At 47.0% G+C, this 24,850-nt stretch overlaps 1 protein-coding gene across 9 annotated transcripts in view; it reads left to right on the forward strand.

Moving 5' to 3' along the window:
• Positions 1 to 24,850, forward strand: part of SLC41A3 (solute carrier family 41 member 3) — an 88,049-nt gene that overhangs the window by 49,823 nt on the left and 13,376 nt on the right. For all 9 annotated transcript variants that reach the window (XM_032149929.2, XM_032149924.2, XM_058437389.1 and 6 more), the window contains 3 exons: positions 4,754 to 4,825; positions 18,082 to 18,226; positions 21,607 to 21,753. In XM_032149929.2, coding sequence (XP_032005820.1) covers positions 4,754 to 4,825; positions 18,082 to 18,226; positions 21,607 to 21,753 — 364 coding nt within the window. The remainder of the gene's footprint in view (positions 1 to 4,753; positions 4,826 to 18,081; positions 18,227 to 21,606; positions 21,754 to 24,850) is intronic.

Here is a 24,850-nt window from a genome sequence, read left to right on the forward strand (position 1 = left end):
TGATCTCCGTTGACTCCATGTCCTGCACTCTGGACTTCTCTACCCCTGTGGCTGCTCTCCTGGTGGGAGTTAAGTGCCTGCGGCTTTTGCAGGTGCACAGTACAAGCTGGCTGGTGGCTCTACTATTCTAGGGTATGGAGAGTGGTGGCCTCCTTCCCCAGCTCCACTAGGCATTGCCCCAGTGGGGGCTTTGTATGGCCTCTAACCCCACATTTCCCCTTGGCACTGCCCTAGTAGGGTTTCTCTGTGGGGGCTCTCCCCCAGTGGCAGGCTTCTATCTGGGCACCCAGGCTTTCACATAAATCCTTTGAAATCTAGGTGGAAGCAGCCAAATCTCCTTCACTCTTGCATTCCATGCACTGACAGACTACACCACTTGGAAGCCACTAAGGTGTAAGGCTTGCCTCCTCTGAAGCAGCAGCCAAAGCTGTACTTTATGTCCTTTGAGCCATGGCTGGAGCTGGAACAGCCAGGGATGTTGGGAGAAGTGTCCCAAGGCTGTGGAGGGAAGCAGTGCCCTGGCCCCAAAACCATTCTTTCCTCCTAAGCCACTGGACCTGTGATGGGAGGGGCTGCCTCAAAAATCTGAAATGCCTTCAAGGCTTTTTTCCCATTGTGTTGACTGTCAGCACTGGTTCCCTTTTCTCTCTAGCAAGTGGTTGCTCTTTAGGCCTCTTTGATTTCTTCTCTACCACAGGGCCAGGCTGCAAATTTTTCAAAATTTTATGCTCTTCTTTTCATTTAAATATAAGTTTCAACTTTTAGTCATTCATTTGTCCCCACATGTGTTTGTAGGTTGTTAGAAGCAGCCACACCACATCTTGAGCAATTTGCTCCTTAGAAATTTCTCCTGCCTGATACCCTAAGACAGCACTCCTAAGTTCAACCTTCCACAAATCCCTAGAGCATGGGCACAGTGCAGCCAAGTTCCATGCTAAGGTGTAGCAAGGGTGACCTTTTCTCTAGTTCCCAATAACTTTCTCATTTCCATCTGAGACCTCATAAGACTGGCCTTCTCTGTCCATATCTCTATCAGCATTTTGGCCAAAACCATTTAACAGGTCTATAAGAAGTTCCAAATTTTCCCTCATCTTCCTGTCTTCTTCTGAGCCCTCCAAACTCTACAGGCTGTACAAGAAGCATAGTGGTGGCATCTGCTTCTGGGGAGGCCCCAGGAAGCTTTCACTCATGGTGGAGGCGAAGGGGAGCAGGCATCACATGGCAAGAGAGGGAGAAGGAGAGAGGAAGGAGGTGCCAGACTCTTTTAAACAATTAGCTGTCATGTAAACTTAGAGTGAGAACTCACTCATTACCGTGAGAAGGGCACCAAGCCATTCATGACCCAGACACCTCCCACCAGATCCTACCTCCAACACTGGGGATCACACTTCCACATGAGATTTGGAAGGAACACACATCCAAACCATATGCATGACTGTCTCAGGTTATATAAGTATTATCAGGAGAGTTTGGGTACAGGGTATGTAAGAGCTCTCTCTGTTGACTTTGAAACATTTCTGAAGTCTAAAATTATTCCCAAATAAAATGTTAAAAGATTGTCTTACCCCAATCTGGAAAGGAGAAGGATAGCAAAACAGATGTTCCATCTTCCATCTTAATCCAGCAAGTATATTTTGTTATTAGAAAAAAATACGGAAAGTAATGACAAATAATGTGAGTGGGCTAAATGTCCTTCCAAAGGGATGAGTCATCAGATAGGTCAGGATCCTGGCAGGAGAGAGGTGACATACAGGTGGGCACTGAGCGGAGTTTCAGGAAGGGTTCATTCAGAAAACCAAGAAGAGGCAGCAAATCACCCTTGAGCTCACACCCACAGGGAGTGAGTATCACTCCAGTTCTCAAGGGGCAGAGGGAGGAAAGGCAGTTTCCAGATCCTGGCGGGTGGGGTTGGGGCTGTGCTTGTAGCTGTAGGTGAAGGCCGACCCACTGGAGCTGTGGGTTTGGGTGGAAGATCACAGCCCCTGACCCATAGGAAGGGTGCAGGGGTCACATACCCCCGTCTTATTCTCTGTTGGGCCTCCAGTGTCCTCCCAATGGCTCCCCATTGGCCAGAACCAACCAGAAGTGAAAGGGCAAGGGGAGTGTGTTGAGCTTGTTGATGCCATCCTCACAGGGCAGCCTCGCAGGCCCAGAGCTGGTGGAGGGGAGAGCAGGACCAAGGCATGCATGGAGAATACCTGGCGCTGGCGCCCCAAGTTAGTGAAAGCAGGCTGTTTTACGTAGACAGTAAGGAAAGGCTTAGAAAATCTAGAACGGAGACAGGATCCTGTGGGATTTTTCGTAGAAGCCTGGAATTGTCAGATTCAAAGTTTTTTAAAAGATCAATGAAATTTTAAATGCACATTGAGGAAGGGCCTCTGTGAAACCCTTCTGTTGAGGAAAATCTGGGTTGCTCTCCATAGATGCTCCTGCCTCCCACTGGGTTTCTCTTTGAACTCTTCATCCCTATTCAGACTGGCCACATACCTGCAGCTATTTCCCCTAATATCTCTAGGACCTCCATTCCAGGGCAGAAAAATATCCCTATCTGATGGAGACCTGCTCCCCCAAGAGCCCTCTCGTGGGTGGCGACAAACACTCCTTCCTTGACCAAACCCAAGTCAGGCTCCTCTGAGCTGTCTTCTCCACTTGCCTTCTGGCTGTGTTCTAGAGAAGAGCCCTGCTAAGCCAGTTTACTGGAAATCCCCTACCCTGATATCCAGCCAGGCCCCTCTTCTCCACTCTTGGTATCTGATCACGGTGCTCCCCCAATCCTTGATACCCAACTGAATTCACTTAGTAATTTCCATCGGCTCCCTTGCCCTGCATGTTGGCTTTTCACCCTCATTTATCCCTGTACTGTTCAGCGTTGACTTTACTCTTCCTCCCTCCTGGCAATAGTCTTGGAGGAGGTCCTCTTTGCTGTTTTTGGCAAGCGTCAAGATTGTTTCTCTTAGGCAGTGGTCTGTGTTCCTCCACCCAAATCCACAGCTCCTGTGGCTCCTGCTGGCGTGGCTGGCATGCTGCTTCCTGTCTGTCCCCTCTCGCCTCCTTCCCTCCTCATCACCAGCTTGGTCAGTCCCCACAGTCCTGGGAAACGTAGTGTTCAGTGGTCTTCTCTATACTAAATCCCACCACCATCCTGGAAGGTTTCAGCATCCACAGGGATGACTCATCCACAACCCAAGCCTCCAAGTTTTTGGACAGCTCAGCTCTGGTGAGTGCCACCTTCAGTCCACTTCAGCCACCCTGACCCCGAAATACTCTGGACACTCTGAAATCTTAATCCCTTTACACCCTACCTCTTGCCATACTTCTTCCCCTCCCATGTCTCTCTCTCCCACCTCTGTGGATGTCTGAGCTCCTCAGCCTCCTGCCCTCACTGCTTTACCTCTTGGTCTCACTTCCTGCTTTGTGCAGCCTTCACTCAGTGATGTGCTCCTGGATGCCAGTGATGCACTCAGGCTCACTTGCACGGCAAGGGCCAGGCTGCCATGTGGGCTGTACAGGCTATAGATGTGTACATTTATTTTAACTGTTTTATAGATGATAAAAAATATTTTGAGAAAGGAGTGTCTTTTCTGACTCGTACTCAGAAATCATATGGGCCAGCACAACTCCCTTATCTGATAAGATCAGCACCCAGGTTGGAGCTGGTTGATTAATAGAAAACATGAGTTGAAGCAGCAGACAGGCACACTTAGGTCTCAGTGAACACACAGTGCAGCTGCAGAGCAGAAGAGGGGTGAGCCATTGGCCACGTGTGCTCAGCACACCCTGGGCTCCACTGCGTCTCTACCCTGCCTCCTTCCCTTACTTTTCAAACAGGGACACCTGCGGTGGGTGTCATATCTACTCAACAAGAGTGGACTGAGGCCTACCCACAGTCAGGTGCCACGTCCCAGACGTCAGTCATGCTGAAGACAAAAAGGCTCCCCTTCTCTGTGAAAAGAAAATGAATTATCAAGTGTGTTAGCAGTAGGCGCATTTTTATATTTTTCTCCTTGGAGTTCAGGAACTTAATGAACTGAGTTTAAGGAATCTAGGAAAATATATTTGCTTTGAAAACTTTTCTGATTTATGTCTTGAATTTTATTGGTAAGTGTTATGCTGTTAGGAGCCAAAAACCATTTTTAAAGGAGAAAGTCGTATTTATGATCTCACCTTTTTATCCTAAGAGAAGAGAGACTTATATGTGTTCCTTAAATGGGATGATTTTGCTGAGGTGACATTGAGGGGATTGGTGGTCATTGGAGATAAGGCTAGCTTCAGGGTAGAGGAGGGTGTTGTAGGTGGCAGAGGGACCTGGCCAAAGACTGGGCTTCACAGTAGGAGGCCTTGACTGAGGTCTGCACATGAGTTTGAGAGCTAGAAATGGCCTTCAAATTGCTGGTAACGTGAATGCCTGTGTGTGTGCATGCATGTGTGCCTCTATGCATTGTGCGTGGCTATGTGTGCCTGTGTGTACTGCTGTGTGTGTGCAGGTGTGTGCAGTCATATACTTGCATGGTCATGGAGGACTGATCCATGACCCCCATCCAGTTCTCAAAGGGGTCTGTGCCCTAACGTTTCTCCCCACTCCCCATATAAGAAGGCCAGGTCGCTGTTTGGAAAGCTGAGCAGAGTAATTTTTTCTGACGCTGATGAAATGGTATTTGTTGATTTCTCCCCTGAGAGACTGCCTTTCCCAGGAAGGGTTGACCTGGCTTTGGGCCTAGCCAGTCCTACCTTTGTCCTTTTCTCTTCATTCTAGGCCAACACTGGACAAATCGATGACCCCCAGGAGCAGCACAGAGTCATCAGCAGCAACCTGGCCCTCATCCAGGTGAGTCTTCACCTTGTCCGACCCTCCCTTCTGAATCTGTAGCCAGGCTTGCCCAGGTGGGAAGTGTGAAGGCTAAGCGAGCTCTTGTCCCTACACTCTGGCCTGAACTTTGAGAACAGGTAGCTACCTGTCCCTCCCATATCCAATAGACCACATTCACGCAGCTTCTGGAGACTCAGCCCACCTGAAGCAGACCCAGGGTCATCCCTCCAGCTTCCCCACTCCCTCCTTTCCAAGCCCTATTTCTTCAAAGACTCACCTGTACTTGCTCCTTCTCTGTCTCATGGCCTGCACAGTGCTAACGGGCTTCTCTTGCCTCTAATTGTGCTTCCCAGGCCACAGGTGTTCCCCTAACTGAGGCAACCTGTGATTGCCTCTTACATGTGATCTTACTTTTTCTGGGCATCTGTAGATCCTTCCTGCCTGGAAATCCTCCCTTGGCTCTGCTCCTGCCTCTCTGCCTGCTCCTTCTCAACCTGCAGGAGACATCTTAACCCCTTAGCTGCTTCATGCTCCTCTCACTCACACATCCTTCTCCCAGGTGCCAGTTCCACTAAACTCTTATGCTGGGACCTTGCCACAGAGTGTCACTAAGTAAGGAGGCCTAAGGCAGGGGGAGATGAGGAAGAGATTGGCTCAGAGGCAAGAGGAGAGGCTGGGCCTGGACATAGGAGGTAGCTTTATCCTAGAACCTTCTGGGCCTCTCTGGGTGGGGGCAGTCTGTGACAGCACTGAAAATATGGACCCTGAGATCAGATCAGCCCATTGTCTATCCACTGGATAGCCTTGAGCAGGGCTGACTCCTCCATCCATCACATTAGAATGATACCTACTTTGTCCCTCACTTGGGTTCCAGAACCAGTACATCTAACTGTATGGGGCATCTCCATCTGCCTGTCCCAGAGGCACCCCCAAAACAGCCAAGTCTGGCCTCATTATCTTCCCTGCCTATACTCACCTCTGCTAAAGTCCCCAACTCAGTCTAGTGTGATGGTTGAAAGCTCACTTTGGGAATCAGCCCACTGAGGGGCCTCAGGCAAGTCACTTCACCTTACCTGTGCAGGGTTGTTGTGAAGTTGTCACCATGTCGGAGTGTGGCATCTGGCTGGCACCTGGACATCACCCTGTTCTGCCAGCTGTGCCTTGTGGATGGTCCTTCCCAGTAACCACACCAAAAATCAAGTTGCCCCAGCTGCTTCTCAGCATGCAGGCCCTTTGAGGCTTCTGCCTCCGAGTTGTGCATGAATCCTGCTTCTCCTTCTCCTCCCCTGCCTGGATGATGGCAGACCTCCACACTGCTCTAGCCACTCCCAGGCCAGGAATCCTCCAGTTCCTCCTGGCCACCTGGGTGGCCTTTCTAAAACCCAAAGTCAGTTATGCCTCCTCTCCTTCACTGGCTCCCCTCATTCAACTGTGGGCCTGGCCGCGCTGTCTTACCAGCTTCATGTCCAGCCCCCACCCCTTCACACCTCCCTGCCATGCATCTTTAGCCATCTCTCCTGGGAAGGTCCTTTCTCCTCTAGTTCAGCTGCCAGTGAAGCTCTTTAAAGGCTCCACTCAGGTGTAAGTTCCTACCTAACACCAGGTGTATCTCTTTCTGTCTTTTACGTCTTTGGTGCCTTATGCATGCTGCTGCGGCTGCCCTGATTGTAGTTGTGTGTTTACATGTCTGCTGTCCGCAGCTAAGCTGAGTCTTACAGGCTAGCACCGTGTCTTGTGGCTAGGAACTGCAGAGTTGAATGAGATGCTGGGGTTGCCTCTAACACAAGGTCTAGCAAGGGGCAGGTAATAAATGCCTCGACTACAAGTCACAGTGGTTGTACTTTGCTGTTTTCCATAAAATCTTTGTCCATATGGATGCACATTTCCACATAGGTGATTCTCAACATACGTTTATGAAGCCCGGCTCAGGGCCAGGCACTGGCTTGGCGTATAGTCCCAATCCTAGCATGAATGTAATTTTGTCTCCTCCATTTCTAAAAAAGCTTAATTAACTCTGAATCATCAGCAGTGCAATAAGTTTTATTCTTTGGACTTTTTAAGAACTTCAACATATTCTGTCGTATAAATGTGGGGAGGCAGCAGTGACCAAAGGGCAGCCACTAAGAGCCAGTCCCCTGGGAGTCCACTCAGCACCAGCCCTGCCCACTTCCCTGAACCCTGCCACTGAGCGGGGCCTTGAGGTCTTCCTAGCCTTTGACTTACTTGAAAGATTATACTGCAATGAAAGTATCTTTGTGCATGAAATTCTTGAGATAACTTCCCACAAGTTCAAAGGGTGTGAACAGTTCAAAGCTCTAGATTTCCCTCCAAAATGACTAAAAACTATTTTATTTCTTAGTATTAAATAATTAGCCCTACTATTAATATTTGAGCAATATTTGAATCAGTTTCTCTATAACCTCATTAACATTGAAAATGTTCTTCTAAACTACTTTTTGAATTCACCATATATATGTGTGTGCCCACAGATAATATATATGGTTTTCTGTATTGTTTAAACATAAAAAATTTTACACACATAATTCTGTGACTTGTACTTTTGTCTTAATAATGACTTATTGAATAAAAATTACTTTGAGCATGGCAGATAGCACTCAGTAAATATCAGCTGTAAATGCTTTATACACATACTCAAATGTTTCTTTTGAGAAAATGCTGAATCAGAAGATATATAGATAAATTGTAGCCATAGTTTCCCCCTAAATTCCTGTACCAACATTGACCCCCTTCAATGTATAAGAGAACCATTTTCTCACATACTTGTCAATATGTATTTTATATTATCAACCTTTTAAATTTTAATCTTACCTAATCTGATGAATAAACAAAGTATATCTTGTGCATCCATCCATCCGTCAACCCAGCCACTCACTCACCCACTGACCTACCTGTCTACTCATCCATTTGTCCATCTGTTTATTTGTCCATCCACCCACCCATTCACCCACCTACCTATTCACCCACACATCTGTCATTCATCCATCTGTCCATCGAGCCTGTATAAGTACCTGCAGAGTGCCAGGCTCTGTGCTTAGAACAGGAGACCCCAGTAGAAAATAAGACAACACTTACCTTTTAAAAGAGGAAGAACAGCATCAGCTGTTAATGAATAAGATAACTTCAAATGGAGATTTTATTTAGAATTTTCCTAACTAGATATAAATTGATGAGGGGGGTGGAGCCAAGATGGCCGAATAGGAACAGCTCCGGTCTCCAGCTCCCAGCCCCAGCGACACAGAAGACTGGTGATTTCTGCATTTCTGCTTGAGGTACCGGTTTCATCTCACTAGGGAGTGCCTAACAGTGGGTGCAGGACAGACGGTGAAGCGCACTCTGCGCGAGCCGAAGCAGGGCGAGGCATTGCCTCACTCGGGAAGTGCAAGGGGTCAGGGAGTTCCCTTTCCTAGTCAAAGAAAGGGGAAACAGACGGCACCTGGAATATCGGGTCAGTCCCATCCTAATACTGCGCTTCTCCAACGGGCCTGGAAAACGGCACACTAGGAGATTGTGTCCCGCACCTGGCTCGGAGGGTCCTATGCCCACGGAGTCTCGCTGATTGCTAGCACAGCAGTCTGAGATCAAGCTGCAAGGCGGCAGCGAGGCTGGGGGAGGGGCGCCCGCCATTGCCCAGGCTTGCTTAGGTAAACAAAGCAGCCAGGAAGCTCGAACTGGGTGGAGCCCACCATAGCTCAAGGAGGCCTGCCTGCCTCTATAGGCTCCACCTCTGGGGGCAGGGCACAGACAAACAAAAACTCAGCAAAGAACCTCCACAGACTTAAATGCCCCTGTCTGACTGACAGCTTTGAAGAGAGTAGTGGTTCTCCCAGCACACAGCTGGAGATCTGAGAACGGACAGACTGCCTCCTAAAGTGGGTCCCTCACCCCTGAGCAGCCTAACTGGGAGGCACCCCCCCAGTAGGGTCAGACTGACACCTCATTCAACCGGGTACTCCTCTGAGACAAAACTTTCAGAGGAACTATCAGACAGCTGAATTTGTGGTCTCACGAAAATCCACTGTTCTGCAGCCACCACTGCTGACACCCAGCCAAACAGGGTCTGGAGTGGACCTCTAGTAAACTCCAACAGACCTGCAGCTGAGGGTCCTGTCTGGTAGAAGGAAAACTAACAAACAGAAAGGACTTCAACACCAAAAACCCATCTGTACATCACCATCACCAAAGACAAAAAGTAGATAAAACCACAAAGATGGGGAAAAAACAGAGCAGAAAAACTGGAAACTCTAAACAACAGAGCACCTCTCCTCCTCCAAAGGAACGCAGTTCCTCACCAGCAACGGAGCAAAGCTGGATGGAGGATGACTTTGATGAGTTGAGAGAAGAAGGCTTCAGACGATCAAACTACTCTGAGCTACGAGAGGAAATTCAAAACAATAGCAAAGAAGTTAAAAACTTTGAAAAAAAATTAGAAGGATGGATAACTAGAATAACCAATGGAGAGAAGGGCTTAAAGGAGCTGATGGAGCTGAAAGCCAAGTTTCGAGAACTACGCGAAGATTGCAGAAGCCTCAGTAGCAGATGCGATCAACTGGAAGAAAGGGTATCAGTGATAGAAGATGAAATGAATGAAATGAAGAGAGAAGGGAAGTTTAGAGAAAAAAGAATAAAAAGAAATGAACAAAGCCTCCAAGAAATTTGGGACTATGTGAAAAGACCAAACCTACGTCTGATTGGTGTACCTGAAAATGATGGGGAGAATGGAACCAAGTTGGAAAACACTCTGCAAGATATTATCCAGGAGAACTTCCCCAATCTAGCAAGGCAGGCCAGCATTCAGATTCAGGAAATACAGAGAACGCCACAAAGATACTCCTCGAGAAGGGCAACTCCAAGACACATAATTGTCAGATTCACCAAAGTTGAAATGAAGGAAAAAATGTTAAGGGCAGCCAGAGAGAAAGGTCGGGTTACCCACAAAGGGAAGCCCATCAGACTAACAGCTGATCTCTCAGCAGAAACTCTACAAGCCAGAAGAGAGTGGGGGCCGATATTCAACATTCTTAAAGAAAAGAATTTTCAACCCAGAATTTGCTATCCCGCCAAACTAAGCTTCATAAGTGAAGGAGAAATAAAATACTTTACAGACAAGCAAACGCTGAGTGATTTTGTCACCACCAGGCCCGCCCTAAAAGAGCTCCTGAAGGAAGCACTAAACATGGAAAGGAACAACCGGTTCCAGCCACTGCAAAAACATGCCAAATTGTAAAGACCATCGAGGCTAGGAAGAAACTATAGCAACTAACGAGCAAAATAACCAACTAACATCATAATGACAGGATCAGATTCACACATAACAATATTAACGTTAAATGTAAATGGGCTAAATGCTCCAATCAAAAGACACAGACTGGCAAACTGGATAAGGAGTCAGGACCCATCAGTGTGCTGTATTCAGGAAACCCATCTCACGTGCAGAGACACACATAGACTCAAAATAAAGGGATGGAGGAAGATCTATCAAGCAAATGGAAAACAAAAAAAGGCAGGGGTTGCAATCCTAGTCTCTGATAAAATAGACTTTAAACCAACAAAGATCATAAGAGACAAAGAAGGCCATTACATAATGGTAAAGGGATCAATTCAACAAGAAGAGCTAAATATCCTAAATATATATGCACCCAACACAGGAGCACCCAGATTCATAAAGCAAGTCCTCAGTGACCTACAAAGGGACTTAAACTCCCACACAATAATAATGGGAGATTTTAACACCCCACTGTCAGCATTAGACAGATCAACGAGACAGAAAGTTAACAAGGATATCCAGGAATTGAACTCAGCTCTGCACCAAGCAGACCTAATAGACATCTACAGAACTCTCCACCCCAAGTCAACAGAATATACATTTTTTTCAGCACCACACCACACCTATTCCAAAATTGACCACATAGTTGGAAGTAAAGCTCTCCTCAGCAAATGTAAAACAACAGAAATTATAACAAACTGTCTCTCAGACCACAGTGCAATCAAACTAGAACTCAGGATTAAGAAACTCACTCAAAACCGCTCAACTACATGGAAACTGAACAACCTGCTCCTGAATGACTACTGGGTACATAACGAAATGAAGGCAGAAATAAAGATGTTCTTTGAAACCAACGAGAACAAAGATACAACATACCAGAATCTCTGGGACACATTCAAAGCAGTGTGTAGAGGGAAATTTATAGCACTAAATGCCCACAAGAGAAAGCAGGAAAGATCCAAAATTGACACCCTAACATCACAATTAAAAGAACTAGAAAAGCAAGAGCAAACACATTCAAAAGCTAGCAGAAGGCTAGAAATAACTAAAATCAGAGCAGAACTGAAGGAAATAGAGACACAAAAAACCCTTCAAAAAATTAATGAATCCAGGAGCTGGTTTTTTGAAAAGATCAACAAAATTGATGGACCGCTAGCAAGACTAATAAAGAAGAAAAGAGAGAAGAATCAAATAGATGCAATAAAAAACGAAAAAGGGGATATCACCACCGATCCCACAGAAATACAATCTACCATCAGAGAATACTACAAACACCTCTATGCAAATAAGCTAGAAAATCTAGAAGAAATGGATAAATTCCTCGACAAATACACCCTCCCAAGACTAAACCAGGAAGAAGTTGAATCTCTGAATAGACCAATAACAGCTTCTGAAATTGTGGCAATAATCAATAGCTTACCAACCAAAAAGAGTCCAGGACCTGATGGATTCACAGCTGAATTCTACCAGAGGTACAAGGAGGAACTGGTACCATTCCTTCTGAAAGTATTCCAATCAATAGAAAAAGAGGGAATCCTCCCTAACACATTTTATGAAGCCAGCATCATCCTGATACCAAAACCTGGCAGAGACATAACCAAAAAAGAGAATTTCAGACCAATATCCTTGATGAACATTGATGCAAAAATCCTCAATAAAATACTGGCAAACCGAATCCAGCAGCACATCAAAAAGCTTATCCACCATGATCAAGTGGGCTTCATCCCTGGGATGCAAGGCTGGTTCAACATACGCAAATCAATAAATGTAATCCAGCATATAAACAGAACCAAAGACAAAAACCACATGATTATCTCAATAGATGCAGAAAAGGCCTTTGACAAAATTCAACATCTCTTCATGCTAAAAACTCTCAATAAATTAGGTATTGATGGGACGTATCTCAAAATAATAAGAGCTATCTATGACAAACCCACAGCCAATATCATACTGAATGGGCAAAAACTGGAAGCATTCCCTCTGAAAACTGGCACAAGACAGGGATGCCCTCTCTCACCGCTCCTTTTCAACATAGTGCTGGAAATTCTGGCCAGAGCAATCAGGCAGGAGAAGGAAATAAAGGGTATTCAATTAGGAAAAGAGGAAGTCAAATTGTCCCTGTTTGCAGATGACATGATTGTATATCTAGAAAACCCCATTGTCTCAGCCCGAAATCTCCTTAAGCTGATTAGCAACTTCAGCAAAGTCTCAGGATACAAAATTAATGTACAAAAATCACAAGCATTCTTGTACACCAATAACAGACAAACAGAGAGCCAAATCATGAGCGAACTCCCATTCACAATTGCTTCAAAGAGAATAAAATACCTAGGAATCCAACTTACAAGAGATGTGAAGGACCTCTTCAAGGAGAACTACAAACCACTGCTCAATGAAATAAAAGAGGATACAAACAAATGGAAGAACATTCCATGCTCATGGGTTGGAAGAATCAATATCGTGAAAATGGCCATACTGCCCAAGGTAATTTATAGATTCAATGCCATCCCCATGAAGCTACCAATGACTTTTTTCACAGAATTGGAAAAAACTACTTTAAAGTTCATATGGAACCAAAAAAGAGCCCGCATCGCCAAGTCAATCCTAAGCCAAAAGAACAAAGCTGGAGGCATCACGCTACCTGACTTCAAACTATACTACAAGGCTACAGTAACCAAAACAGCATGGTACTGGTACCACAACAGAGACATAGATCAATGGAACAGAACAGAGCCCTCAGAAATGATGCCGCATAGCTACAACTATCTGATCTTTGACAAACCTGACAAAAACAAGAAATGGGGAAAGGATTCCCTATTTAATAAATGGTGCTGGGAAAACTGGCTAGCCATATGTAGAAAGCTGAAACTGGATCCCTTCCTTACACCTTATACAAAAATTAATTCAAGATGGATTAAAGACTTATATGTTAGACCTAAAACCATTAAAATCCTACAAGAAAACCTAGGCAATACCATTCAGGCCATAGGCGTGGGCAAGGACTTCATGTCTAAAACACCAAAAGCAATGGCAACAAAAGCCAAAATCGACAAATGGGATCTCATTAAACTAAAGAGCTTCTGCACAGCAAAAGAAACTATCATCAGAGTGAACAGGCAACCTACAGAATGGGAGAAAATTTTTGCAACCTACTCATCTGACAAAGGGCTAATATCCAGAATCTACAATGAACTCAAACAAATTTACAAGAAAAAAACAAACAACCCCATCAAAAAGTGGGCAGAGGACATCAACAGACACTTCTCAAAAGAAGACATTTATGCAGCCGAAAAACACATGAAGAAATGCTCATCATCACTGGCCATCAGAGAAATGCAAATCAAAACCACAGTGAGATACCATCTTACACCAGTTAGAATGGCCATCATTAAAAAATCAGGAAACAACAGGTGCTGGAGAGGATGTGGAGAAATAGGAACACTTTTACACTGTTGGTGGGACTGTAAACTAGTTCAACCATTGTGGAAGTCAGTGTGGCGATTCCTCAGGGATCTCGAACTAGAAATACCATTTGACCCAGCCATCCCATTACTGGGTATATACCCAAAGGACTATAAATCATGCTGCTATAAAGACACATGCACACGTATGTTTATTGCGGCACTATTCACAATAGCAAAGAGTTGGAACCAACCCAAATGTCCAACAACGATAGACTGGATTAAGAAAATGTGGCACATATACACCATGGAATACTATGCAGCCATAAAAAATGATGAGTTCGTGTCCTTTGTAGGGACATGGATGAAACTGGAAAACATCATTCTCAGTAAACTATCGCAAGGACAAAAAACCAAACACCGCATGTTCTCACTCATAGGTGGGAATTGAACAATGAGAACTCATGGACACAGGAAGGGGAACATCACACTCCGGGGACTGTTGTGGGGTGGGGGGAGTGGGGAGGGACAGCATTAGGAGATACACCTAATGCTAAAGGACGAGTTAATGGGTGCAGGAAATCAACATGGCACATGGATACATATGTAACAAACCTGCACATTGTCACATTGTGCACATGTACCCTAAAACCCTAAAGTATAATAAAAAAGAAAAAAAAAAAAAAAAAAAAAAAAGAATTTTCCTAACTACTAGAGAAGTTGATCTTTATGCACATCTGTTATCCATTTGTATTTTCTTTTCTGTGAGTTGCCTATCCATAATCCTTGTGCATTTTTCTAGTTAGTATCTAGAATAATGAAGTCCAGTATATATATAACTTAATACATATTGTTTAAGCATAAAAGGTTTATAATATACATATATTGAGATTTTATTTAGAATTTTCCTAAAATAATAATAACATATATAATATATATTATACATATTATAATTATATATTCTGTATAATATATATTACATATGTATTATATTTATTTTATTTTATGAAATAGTTTTTATGTTTAGGGGTATGTGTGTGAATGTTATGAAGTAGGGACCCATATTTTTCCCAAACCTAGATATCCAGTTTTTCTTACCCTGCTTAATATTTACCCATTCCATCCTGATTTGCAATGCCACCTTTATCCTACTATATATTCATGATTACATTCTTATGTATTAAATTTTCCTATATTAATGGTTCTTTTATTGGACTGTGTTCTGTCCTGCTGATCTACTTGTTTCTGTCAGCACCACACTGCTTTCATTCCTTCAGCTTTAAAATACACTTTGATCATGAATATGCCACAACTCCCTCTTTGGCCTTTCTCAAAGCTGTAGCTATTCTTGCACAGTTACTCATTTTAGTGAAATTTAAAATAAGTTGTCAAATGCCATGAAAGATCTTGTTGGGACTTTGACTGGAACTATATAGATTAACTTGGGCAGCATTTTTTAGCTTTAAAAAACTAGCTCTTTGTAGTGTTCATTTTGCATTGCTATAAAGAAATATCTGAGACTGGGTAATTTATAAAGAAAAGAAGTTTAATTGGCTTATCGTTCCACAGGCTGTACAGGAAGCATGATACTGGGATCTGCTTGGCTTCTGAGGAGTCCTCAGGAAACTTACAATTATGGTGGGAGACAGAAGGGAAGCCAGCACTTCATGTGGCCGGAGAATGAGCAAGAGAGTGGTGGGGGGGAGTGCCACATACTTTTAAAGGACCAGATCTCAGCAGAACTCACTCATTGTAGATGACAGCACCAAGGGGTCACCATGAGAAACCACCCCCATGATCCAGTCACCTCCCACCCGGCTCCACCTCCAACATTGGGGATTATAATTTGACACGAGATTTGGTAGGGAAACAAATACAAACTATATAATTTCACCCCTGGCCCCCCAAATCTCATGCCTTTCTCACATTGCAAAATACAATTGTGGCTTCCTAACAGTCACCCAAAGTCTTAACTCATTCCAGCATTAACTCAAAAGTCCAAAGTCTCATCTGAGACAAGGCAAGTGCCTGCTGGTGCCTTCTAACTATGAGCCTATAATATCAAAGACAAATTAGTTACTTTAAAGATACAATGGGAGATACAGGTATTGGGTAAATACTCCCATTTCAAAGGGGAGAAATCAGCCAAAGGAAGGGGTTACAGGCCTCATGCAGATTTGAAACTTAGTGGGGCAGTCGTTAAATTTTAAAGCTCCCAAATAATGTCCTTTAATTCCATGTCTCACATCTAGGGCACATTGGTGCAAGGGGTGGGCTCCCAAGGCCTTGGGCAGCTCTGCCTCTGTGGCTTTGCAGGGTTCAGCCATGTCTGCTGCTCTCATGGGCTGGTATTCAGTGCCTGCAGCTTTTCCAGGCTGGCGGTGGCAAGATGCTGGTGGAGCTACCATTCTGGGGTCTGGAGGATGGTGACCCTCTTCTCTCAGCTTCTCTAGGCAGTGCCCCAGTGGGAACTGTGGGGGCTGGACTCCAACCCCACATTTCCCCCAACACTGCTTAGTAGAGCCCTCTCCATGAAGGCTCCACCCCTGCAGCAGGCTTCTGCCTGGATATCCAGGCTTTTCCATATGTCCTCTGAAATCTAGATGGAGGCTCCGAAGCCTCAACTTTGCACTCTGTGCAACCACAGGCATAACACATGTGGATGCCACCAAGGCTTATGGGTTGCATCCTCTGAAACAGCAGCCTGAGCTGTATCTGGGCCCCTTTGAGCCATGACTGGAGCTTGAGCGGCTGGGACATGGGACAGAGTGTCCTGAGCCTGTGCAGGGCAGCAGGGGCCATGGGCCTGGCCCATGAAACCATTCTGTCCTCCTAGGCCTCTGGGCCTGTGAGGGGAGGGGCTGCCAATAAGGTCTCTGAGATGTCTTCCAGGCCTTTTCCCATTGTCTTGGCTGTTAGCACTTGGCTCCTTTTTATTTATGTAAATTTCTGCAGCCTGCTTGAATTTCTCCCCTGAAAGTGGGTTTGCCTTTTCTACCGCATGGCCAGGCTGCAAATTTTCCAAACTTTTACTCTCTACATCCCCTTTAAATATAAGTTCCAGTTTTACATCATTTCTTTGCTCATGCATATGAGCATAGGTTGTTAGAAACAGCCAGTTCACATCTCGAATGTTTTGCTTCTTAGAAATTTCTTTCACCAGATACCCTAAATCATCATTCTCAAGTTCAAAGTTACACAAATCCCTAGGGCAGGGGTATAATGCAGCCAAGTTCTTTGCTAAAGTGTAACAAAAGGAACCTTTGCTCCAGTTTCCAAAAAGATCCTCATCTGCATCTGAGACCTCATCAGCCTGGCCTTCACTGTCCAAATCATTACCAGAATTTTGGTCACAAACAATTAACAAGTCTCGAGGAAGTTCTAAACATTCCCTTATCTTCCTGTCTTCTTCTGAGCCCTCCAAACTCTTCAACCCTCTGCTTGTTACCTAGCTCCAAGGTCACTTCCACATTTTCAGGTATCTTTATAACAGTGCCCCACTCTTCAGTACCACTTTTCTGTTAGTCTGTTCTCACAGTGCTATAAAGAAATATCAGACTGGGTAATTTATAAACAAAAGAGGTTTAATTGGCTTACGGTTCCACAGGCTGTACAGCATGGTAGCATGATGCTGGTATCTGCTTAGCTTGTGGAAAAGCCCCAGGAAACTTACAAGCATGAGGGGAATGCAAAGGGGAGCAGCACTTCACATGGCCAAAGAAGGAGCAAGAGAGAGGAGCGAGGTGCCACACACTTTTAAACAACCAGAACTTATGAGAACTCATGATCACTGATGACTTCACCAAGGGGCGGGCGGGGGGTGGTGGTGATGTTAAACCATGAGAAACTGCCCCTGTGATCCAATCACCTCCCACCAGGCCCCGTCTCCAACATTGGGGATTACAATTCAACATGTGACTTGGTGGGGCTACAGAGCCAAACCATATCACTCTTCTCCCTGTACATGGTGGAGCTCTTTGTTTCTGTGTCCTTCTTTAATAACATTTCCAGGTCGGCATTTTGGATTAGAGGTGCCAGTGTTGATGTCCAGATCAGGGCAGCTCCTGGAGCAGGCTGTGGTGTGTGCTTGGCAGGACAGAGACGGGAACAGAGCTTGGAAGGGGAGGGTGTGAGCAGGGTGCCAAGGGAGAGACCAAAAGTGTGTGAAGTCCTCCCATGTGACTGCTGTGTGTCATGGGGTACACCACATGGCAAGTGAGATGTGTTGTCTGCACTGCCGGGAGTTGCAGAGGACTTCTGCTCAGACCAGTGAGAGTGGAGTTGCCAGCAAGATACCAGGTGGCCCCTGACCAAAGCCTGAGCAGAAGATGGAGAAATAGATTCTGCTGTTGAAGGCGGTGCCCAGCAAGGGAGCAGAGGTGGCCAGCATGGTTTCGGGGGAGTTGAGTTCAAGGCAGGCGTGGGGTGTGGTGTTTTTCCTGGGGTGAGGGCCTGTGAGATTTTAGGGTAAGGGAAAGGAGGCAGTAGCATGTGGCACCCAGCCCCTTGCGGTGAGTGAGGTGTGAAGGGCAGGGAGTGTGGCTGTGGCCCCGGTGCCCCCCCTCATGCTTCTGATTTCTGTCCAACAGGTGCAGGCCACTGTCGTGGGGCTCTTGGCTGCTGTGGCTGCACTGCTGTTGGGTGTGATATCTCGAGAGGAAGTGGATGTCGCCAAGGTGGAGTTGCTGTGTGCCAGCAGTGTCCTCACTGCCTTCCTTGCAGCCTTTGCCCTGGGTGAGCCATGCCCCAACTGTGAGCCCCCACCCACCCCCTGCTCCTCTGAGGTCCCACCTCAGGGCTCATTGTGTTTTCAGTTTCTGGGGGTGTGAGTCTCACCACTAATGGGACTGATGGTGGCTCAGGGTTCTCACTGGTGGGGTGGGACGAGCCAGCTGGGTCTTCATGGCCCACCTTGTACCCTCACCCAGGCAGGGGTGTGTGCCACTCCTGCCACCACTCCACTCTGCTCTCTGCTATGTAAAGACCTGTCCCTGCTCTGCAGATCTCATCAGCTGGTCACACTCCCGTGCCGAGGCCTGACACCTGCACACAGCAGGCTTGTTCATCTGTGCAGTCAGCCTGTTAGTTTTAAACACTATTGAGCATGACCTTACACACAGGCCTGTGATGGGCTCTGGAGGCTGCAGGTGTCCTGAGGGCAAGGCACAGATTTGAGCTTCCATTTCATGTCTTCAGAGAGGCCTTTCTAACCTGTCTGAGGAGACTGTGGCTGCTGTGACGGAGCCCCCAGTCGGCGGCTTGGCGGCAGCAGACATTTACTCCTCGCGGGGCTGCAGGCTGGAGCCCGAGGTTGGGCATCCGTGGGGCTGGGCTTGCAGCTGCTCCCTTTGAGGCTGCAGCCGGCCCTTCTTGCTGTCCTCACACAGTGGAGAGAGGTGGGAGCTCTTTGGGGCCTCTTTCATAAGGGCCCTCATCTCATTCGTGGGGCCCCCATCCTCATGACTTCACCTCCCAAAGGCCCCGGCTCCTCACCTTGTGGGTGAGGATTTCAACATGTGGGTTAGGGGGAGAGCAGTGTTCAGTGCACAGCACCACCCTCCCACATGCACCCACCTCCTCTCTTCCCTTCCCGTGGGCCCCGGCTCTGCTTGTGTAGCTCAAATTATCTTGTTGCATCATCTTTCTGCCTCACCTCCCTGCTAAAATGTCAGCTCCTCAAGAGTGGGGACCCAGTAGTTCCCACCTGCTGTCTGCTGCTCCTGTCTCATGCCAAACACAGCTGGTGCTTAACGTGTATCTGCAGCACATGTGAGATAGAAATGCGGGCAGACATACCCCCTTCCTTGGGGCTCACACACGTGCCGGGAAAGCAGTCGCCACACGTTGGCCACGTTGCATGGTTGTCCATTGGTGATTCAGTTGTTGCTGGGTGTCTGCTGTGTGCCTGGCACCGTGTAGTGCTGGGGATATACTGTCAACAAAATGTGTTTTGATTTTATATTCTAACTCGGGGCAGACAATAAGCTTGTGAATATACAGGACACTAGAGTGAGTGCCACATGTCGCTTTTGTCCTGAGGCCTCCTCTGACCAACACTAACTAAAGTGACTGTTCCAGCCATGCTTTACGTTAGTGTCCTGTTTTACTCACCTCACCTCAAATGTGTGTTCACACACTTGTGTACAGTCTCTCCCCACACCTGACAGGCATTTCCACTGATGGGAACAGAGCCTTTTGGTTATTGTCATCACTTAAACCAGGGCCAGGTTTATAACCAGCTTGCAGATGTTAGCTGAATGAATGGACTCTCCTCCAGCTCTCTCCTGGGTCACGTGTCTTTGTGAATCTCCCAGACCACGTGCCTTGCTTTGGTGCAGTGAAAGAAGGAAAAGTTGATAACTTCATAATTGAACCTGTGTTTATACATCCATTCCCTCACCTACTTGCTCAGTCAATATCCTCTGGGCTCAGCTCACTGTGGGTTACCCATGTGGGCTATTCTCATTCCTACCAGGCAGCTGATCAGCCCCATTCCTGTGCCAGTGCATGGAGGGTGTAGGCCAGAAGAGGACTGTGCCGAAGCCAGGCTGCAGGTTTACAAACCATGTGTACCTGCCCAGGGTGTTGGCTGAGGCTGGCTCCTAGTTACAGCCTGTGTAGGCATGGACGGATGGTGGATGCCATGACCCAGCCTGGTCCACGGATGGGGCGGGATGAATGTGCCAGACTTTCCAGAGAAGAACAGTCCAGGAGACCCTCAGCATAAAGTCTTCTGAAAACAACATAGTCTAACAGTCCAGAAGGCCAGCCCTGTCTTTGTAGGGGCTTGTAGAGAACACCATTCCCATCTCCCCATTTTACAGAAGGGAAAACAGGCCCAGAGATCGGATGAAGCTTAGCAACACAAGCAAAATCTGTATTGTCCATGGCTATTCAGAAGCATTGCGGTTACCTCACCAGGCAGTGTTGAAGAGGCTGTCACACAAGCCTCAGGGTAGTGGTTTTCAATAGGTGCCCCCAAACCACTGGTGTTCCTTTAAATGGTCCCTGCAAGATTGTCCCCAGCTCACTGACTCAGCGTGCAAACTCGGATTCACTTACAGCTGGCATTCAAAGGAGGCAAAGGGCTGTGACTTGTTCACAAGATCAGGCAAGGCACAAACCAGCTTGTAGTGGCAGCTTGAGGATGGCATCAGGTGGTGATTGTAATTATTTTTAGGTTACAAGATCCTGGGTAAAGTGTTAAAATGCCAATAGCCACAACACAGAGTATCTTAGAGAACCCAGTGAGAGTCTGTTGAGTCAAGTCCTAGGCTGTGGATGGGACTAGGAGATCACGTGTGATAGTCTCCTTCAGAGCACCGTCTGACCAGGAAGGAGGACTTCGGAGGCATGGTAGCCACGGTAATGTGAGCCTCACCTCTTCAGTGCTGCCCCCCAAAATCCACCACCACTGCACGTGCTTCCCAGTGCACCACGGACAGCACCGCCAAGCTCCCAGCACAGGACTGTTCCTGGGAGACATGGGGCCCTCCGAGTGTGCCTCTGATAGCCTGGCCGAGTGCACCTAGAAATGCAGTGCAGTCTCAGATGTGCCCCACCTTCGCTTCCCCCCTCCCCTGCGCCCTGCCTGTGTCAATGTCCGCCAGTGCTCCCGGCTCCCTCACGCCCTCCCCGTCTTCCCTCACAGGCCTAGTCCCTAATGAATCTCTTACCCAGCTGTTTCCATCTTGGTGTCTGCTTCTCAGAGGATGCCAGTAAACACAGGAGACCATGAGCTCACCCCAGGGGGGCCCGTTGCTCCGAGTATCTTTGGAGCAGCCCTCGTGCAGCATGGGGCTCTGGGCTGCCTGTCTCTGTGGTTCCTGGTGATTTGGGAGCTCGGGTGCCACAGGTCACTCCTTAGCATCTTGCACACAGGTCACACAGTGGAGTCCAACTCTCCCAGCCTTCTCAGGCTTCCAGTGTAGTGGGAAGCTCTGAAAGTCAGGGCAGCCTGGCTTCACATCAAGGCCTTTGTGGAGGGAGGCAAGTTAATGAGCAGCCTCCCTGCCACCTGCCAGTCCTGACTCAGTGCTGCCCATCCCTGTGCCTGCTCAGAGCCATCTGGCTCCCTGGGATTTGAGTCTGCTCTTTTTCCTCTCTCTCTGCAGGAGTGCTGATGGTTTGTATAGTGATTGGTGCTCGAAAGCTCGGGGTCAACCCAGACAACATTGCCACGCCCATTGCAGCCAGCCTGGGAGACCTCATCACACTGTCCATTCTGGCTTTGGTTAGCAGCTTCTTCTACAGACACAAAGGTAAGGAGTCTTCTTCTATAGACACAAAGGCTCCATGGAGGAGGGGCCCTGGAGCAGGTCACCCCTGAGGCTGAGTGGGTACTTTTGCACCCAGCCCATGTGTTGTTGTTTGAATGTGTCCCCCACATTTCATGTGTTGGAAACTTAACCCCTAACTTGGCAGTAATGAAAGGTGGGGCCTTTAAAAGGTGATTGAATTAATGGATTGATGGATTAATGAGTTACCATGGGAGTGGGACTGGTGGCTCTATAAGAAAAGGAGGTGAGACCTGAGCTGCACGCTGGGTTCCCTCACCATGTGGCGCCCTGCACCACCTCTGGACTGCAGAGTCCCCACCAGCAAGAAGGCCCTCACCAGATGCGGCCCCTCGACCTTGGCCTCCACAACCATAAGAAATTTCCTTATGAATTATCCAATTTCTTGGTATTCCATTATAAGCAAATAGACTAAAGCAAAAAATTGATACTGAGAAGTAGGGTGTTACTGATGTCAACCTTAAATAACAATATCCAGAGAATATTGTTACCAGCGGTGAGTCCAGCTATCTGGAGAAACTCCAGAATGACAACTTTGCAGCAATTTCAGTTATTTGTCTTCTGGAAGGAAAGATTTCAAATGAGAGACACAGGCAAGGTTTAAAGCAGGAGGGAGAATTTATTTTAAGCAAAGCAAGAGTTTATTAGAGTACACTTGAAAGAGAGCCATGTGGGCGACTTGAAAAATCAAGTGTGTTTGCTTCAGTCATGCCCGCCACATCCATTCCTGGGCAATTGTTTAAAGGCATTTTGTTCCTAACTGCCTCCCCCATTATCTTCATGTACCTGGAATTTGTGATACAGTGAACAATAATATAGCCAATCCATAGCTTATGTTATTTTAATGTAAATTCTTTGTAAACAACTTAGGAACAGCCTCTTCCTTTATCTTTAAAATCCCACTTGTAACTGCTACCAATTGAAGTGTATATTCAGGGCACTTGAATCTATGCTCCCACTGAGCTGTTCTTAAGTTTTGGGCTCAGGTGAAGTCTAAACTTAGTCATAGAATAGGGGGTTAGACATGAGCAGGGCAGGAGAGAGAGCCCCCAAGAATGTTGGGCAGTTGTCAAGCCATGATCAGGCAATTATAAATCTGTCCCCCTGAAATAATGAGCAGGACAAGGGAGGAACCCCAGAGCTGTCTGGTTCTCATTAAGTAACGGACAGGCAGGCATAAAACCGTCCCTCTAAGGTAATAAGTGGCCATGACTGGTGCCTGGAATGGCAGGAGTCTTAGAACAGACATAAGACACCTGGAATTAGCAAGCCATAATCCCCGATAGGGTTTCAAGCATGTGCAGTGAAAGGGCAAGATGGTGAAATTTAACTGGTATATGACCTTCCTCTGGAGCTCTGGACCAGTGAGAACTGCCCCTACTGAGCATGGGCACCACTTCAATAAACACACTGCACATGCAGCTCTCCCAAGTGCTGGCAGGGCTGCTGCACATGTGATAGATAAAGGCCCGCCCAGGGGAAGAACAAAACGAGGACACAGAAAGCCCAGGAAAAGATAGGGGGTATAAAAACTCTAAACAGGCCAGGCGCGGTGGCTCACGCCTGTAATCCCAGCATTTTGGGAGGCCGTGGCGGGCGGATCACGAGGTCAGGAGATCAAGACCATCCTGGCTAACACGGTGAAACCCTGTCTCTACTAAAAATACAAAAAATTAGCCAGGCATGGTGGCAGGCGCCTGTAGTCCCAGCTACTTGGGAGACTGAGGCAGGAGAATGGCATGAACTCGGGAGGCGGAACTTGCAGTGAGCCGAGATAGCACCACTGCGTTCCAGCCTGGGGAACAGAGTGAGACTGTCTCAAAAAAAAAGAAAAAAACAAACAAACAAAAAAACCACTCTAAACAAAGAAGCAAACAACACACCTGATTTGACAATTAGTTGGGTTTATCTAAAGACCTGGGATCAATAGGAAGGAATGTCCGTGTTAAGAAAAAGGATTGTGGAGACAGTTCTTATTTGCAGAGGAAGCCTTCGGGTAGCAGGCTTCAGAGAGAAGAGATTATAAAATGCTTCTTGTCAGACTTAAAGTCTGCGTTGATGTTAATGCTGGAGAGGGATAATGAGGCATGTCTGACCCCCACTCCCCGTCATGGCCTGAACCAGTCTTTCAGGTTATATTTTAAGAGTGCCCTGGCTGAGGAGGAAGTCCATTCAGATGGTTGGGATGGAGCTTCAAATTTTATTTTTGGTTTACCTGGTGAACTCCTAGAGAAAATGGAAACGGCGGGAAAGTTTGGAATATTTTTAGCCTGGCCATATGGTAGAGAATGAAAGAGTTTCCAGGAGAGGAATCCAAGGGTGTGACTGAGCCACCAGTTTCTAAGGAGATTAGCATGGCTGAAAGGGAGCTGGGAGCTAATAGTCAAGACAAGGGGGAAAAGGCCCAAAAGTATTTCAGAGATTTTTTGAGGCCCCCCCTCCCATCACAGGCCCAGAAGCCTAGAAAGACGGAATCGTTTCAGGGGACAGGCCCAGGGCATGAGCTTGCTGCCCAGGGCCACCTAGGGACTCTGTTCCCTGTATCCCAGTGCAGCGCTCCTTGGCCATCCCAGTCATGGCTCACACGGCTCGGGTGCAGCTCATGCTGCCGCCCCAGAAGGTACAAGTCATAAACCTAGGTCCATGTGGTGCTAATTGTCCAGACTTGCAGAGGGCAAGGACCTTGGAAGCTTAGTAGCCACTGCCAAGTTTTGGAAGTATTTTGTCCAAAGCCTGGGGGCCCAGACAAAGACTTGTTTCAGGGCTGAAGCCACTGCAGAGCTCCCCTACTAGAGCAGTGCCAAGCAGAAGTGTGGGATTCGAGCTGCTCCACAGAGTTCCACCAGGACAATGCCTGGTGGAGCCATGGAAGCAGGACTCTCACCAAGACCCCAGGACTGCAGAGCTGTTAGTGTGCGACTTCAGCCTGGGAGAGCTGGGTGAACTGAGCACAGCCCAGCCATGGTTGGAGGTAGGGGGATCTCAGAGGCCTGGGAACCTCAACCCGCACACCAGCGTGTAGAGGATGCCTGGCATGGAGTCAGAGGAGAAAGCTCTGGAG

Source organism: Hylobates moloch, unplaced genomic scaffold, assembly GCF_009828535.3.
Source record: "Hylobates moloch isolate HMO894 unplaced genomic scaffold, HMol_V3 SCAFFOLD_4, whole genome shotgun sequence".
NCBI lineage: Eukaryota > Metazoa > Chordata > Mammalia > Primates > Hylobatidae > Hylobates > Hylobates moloch.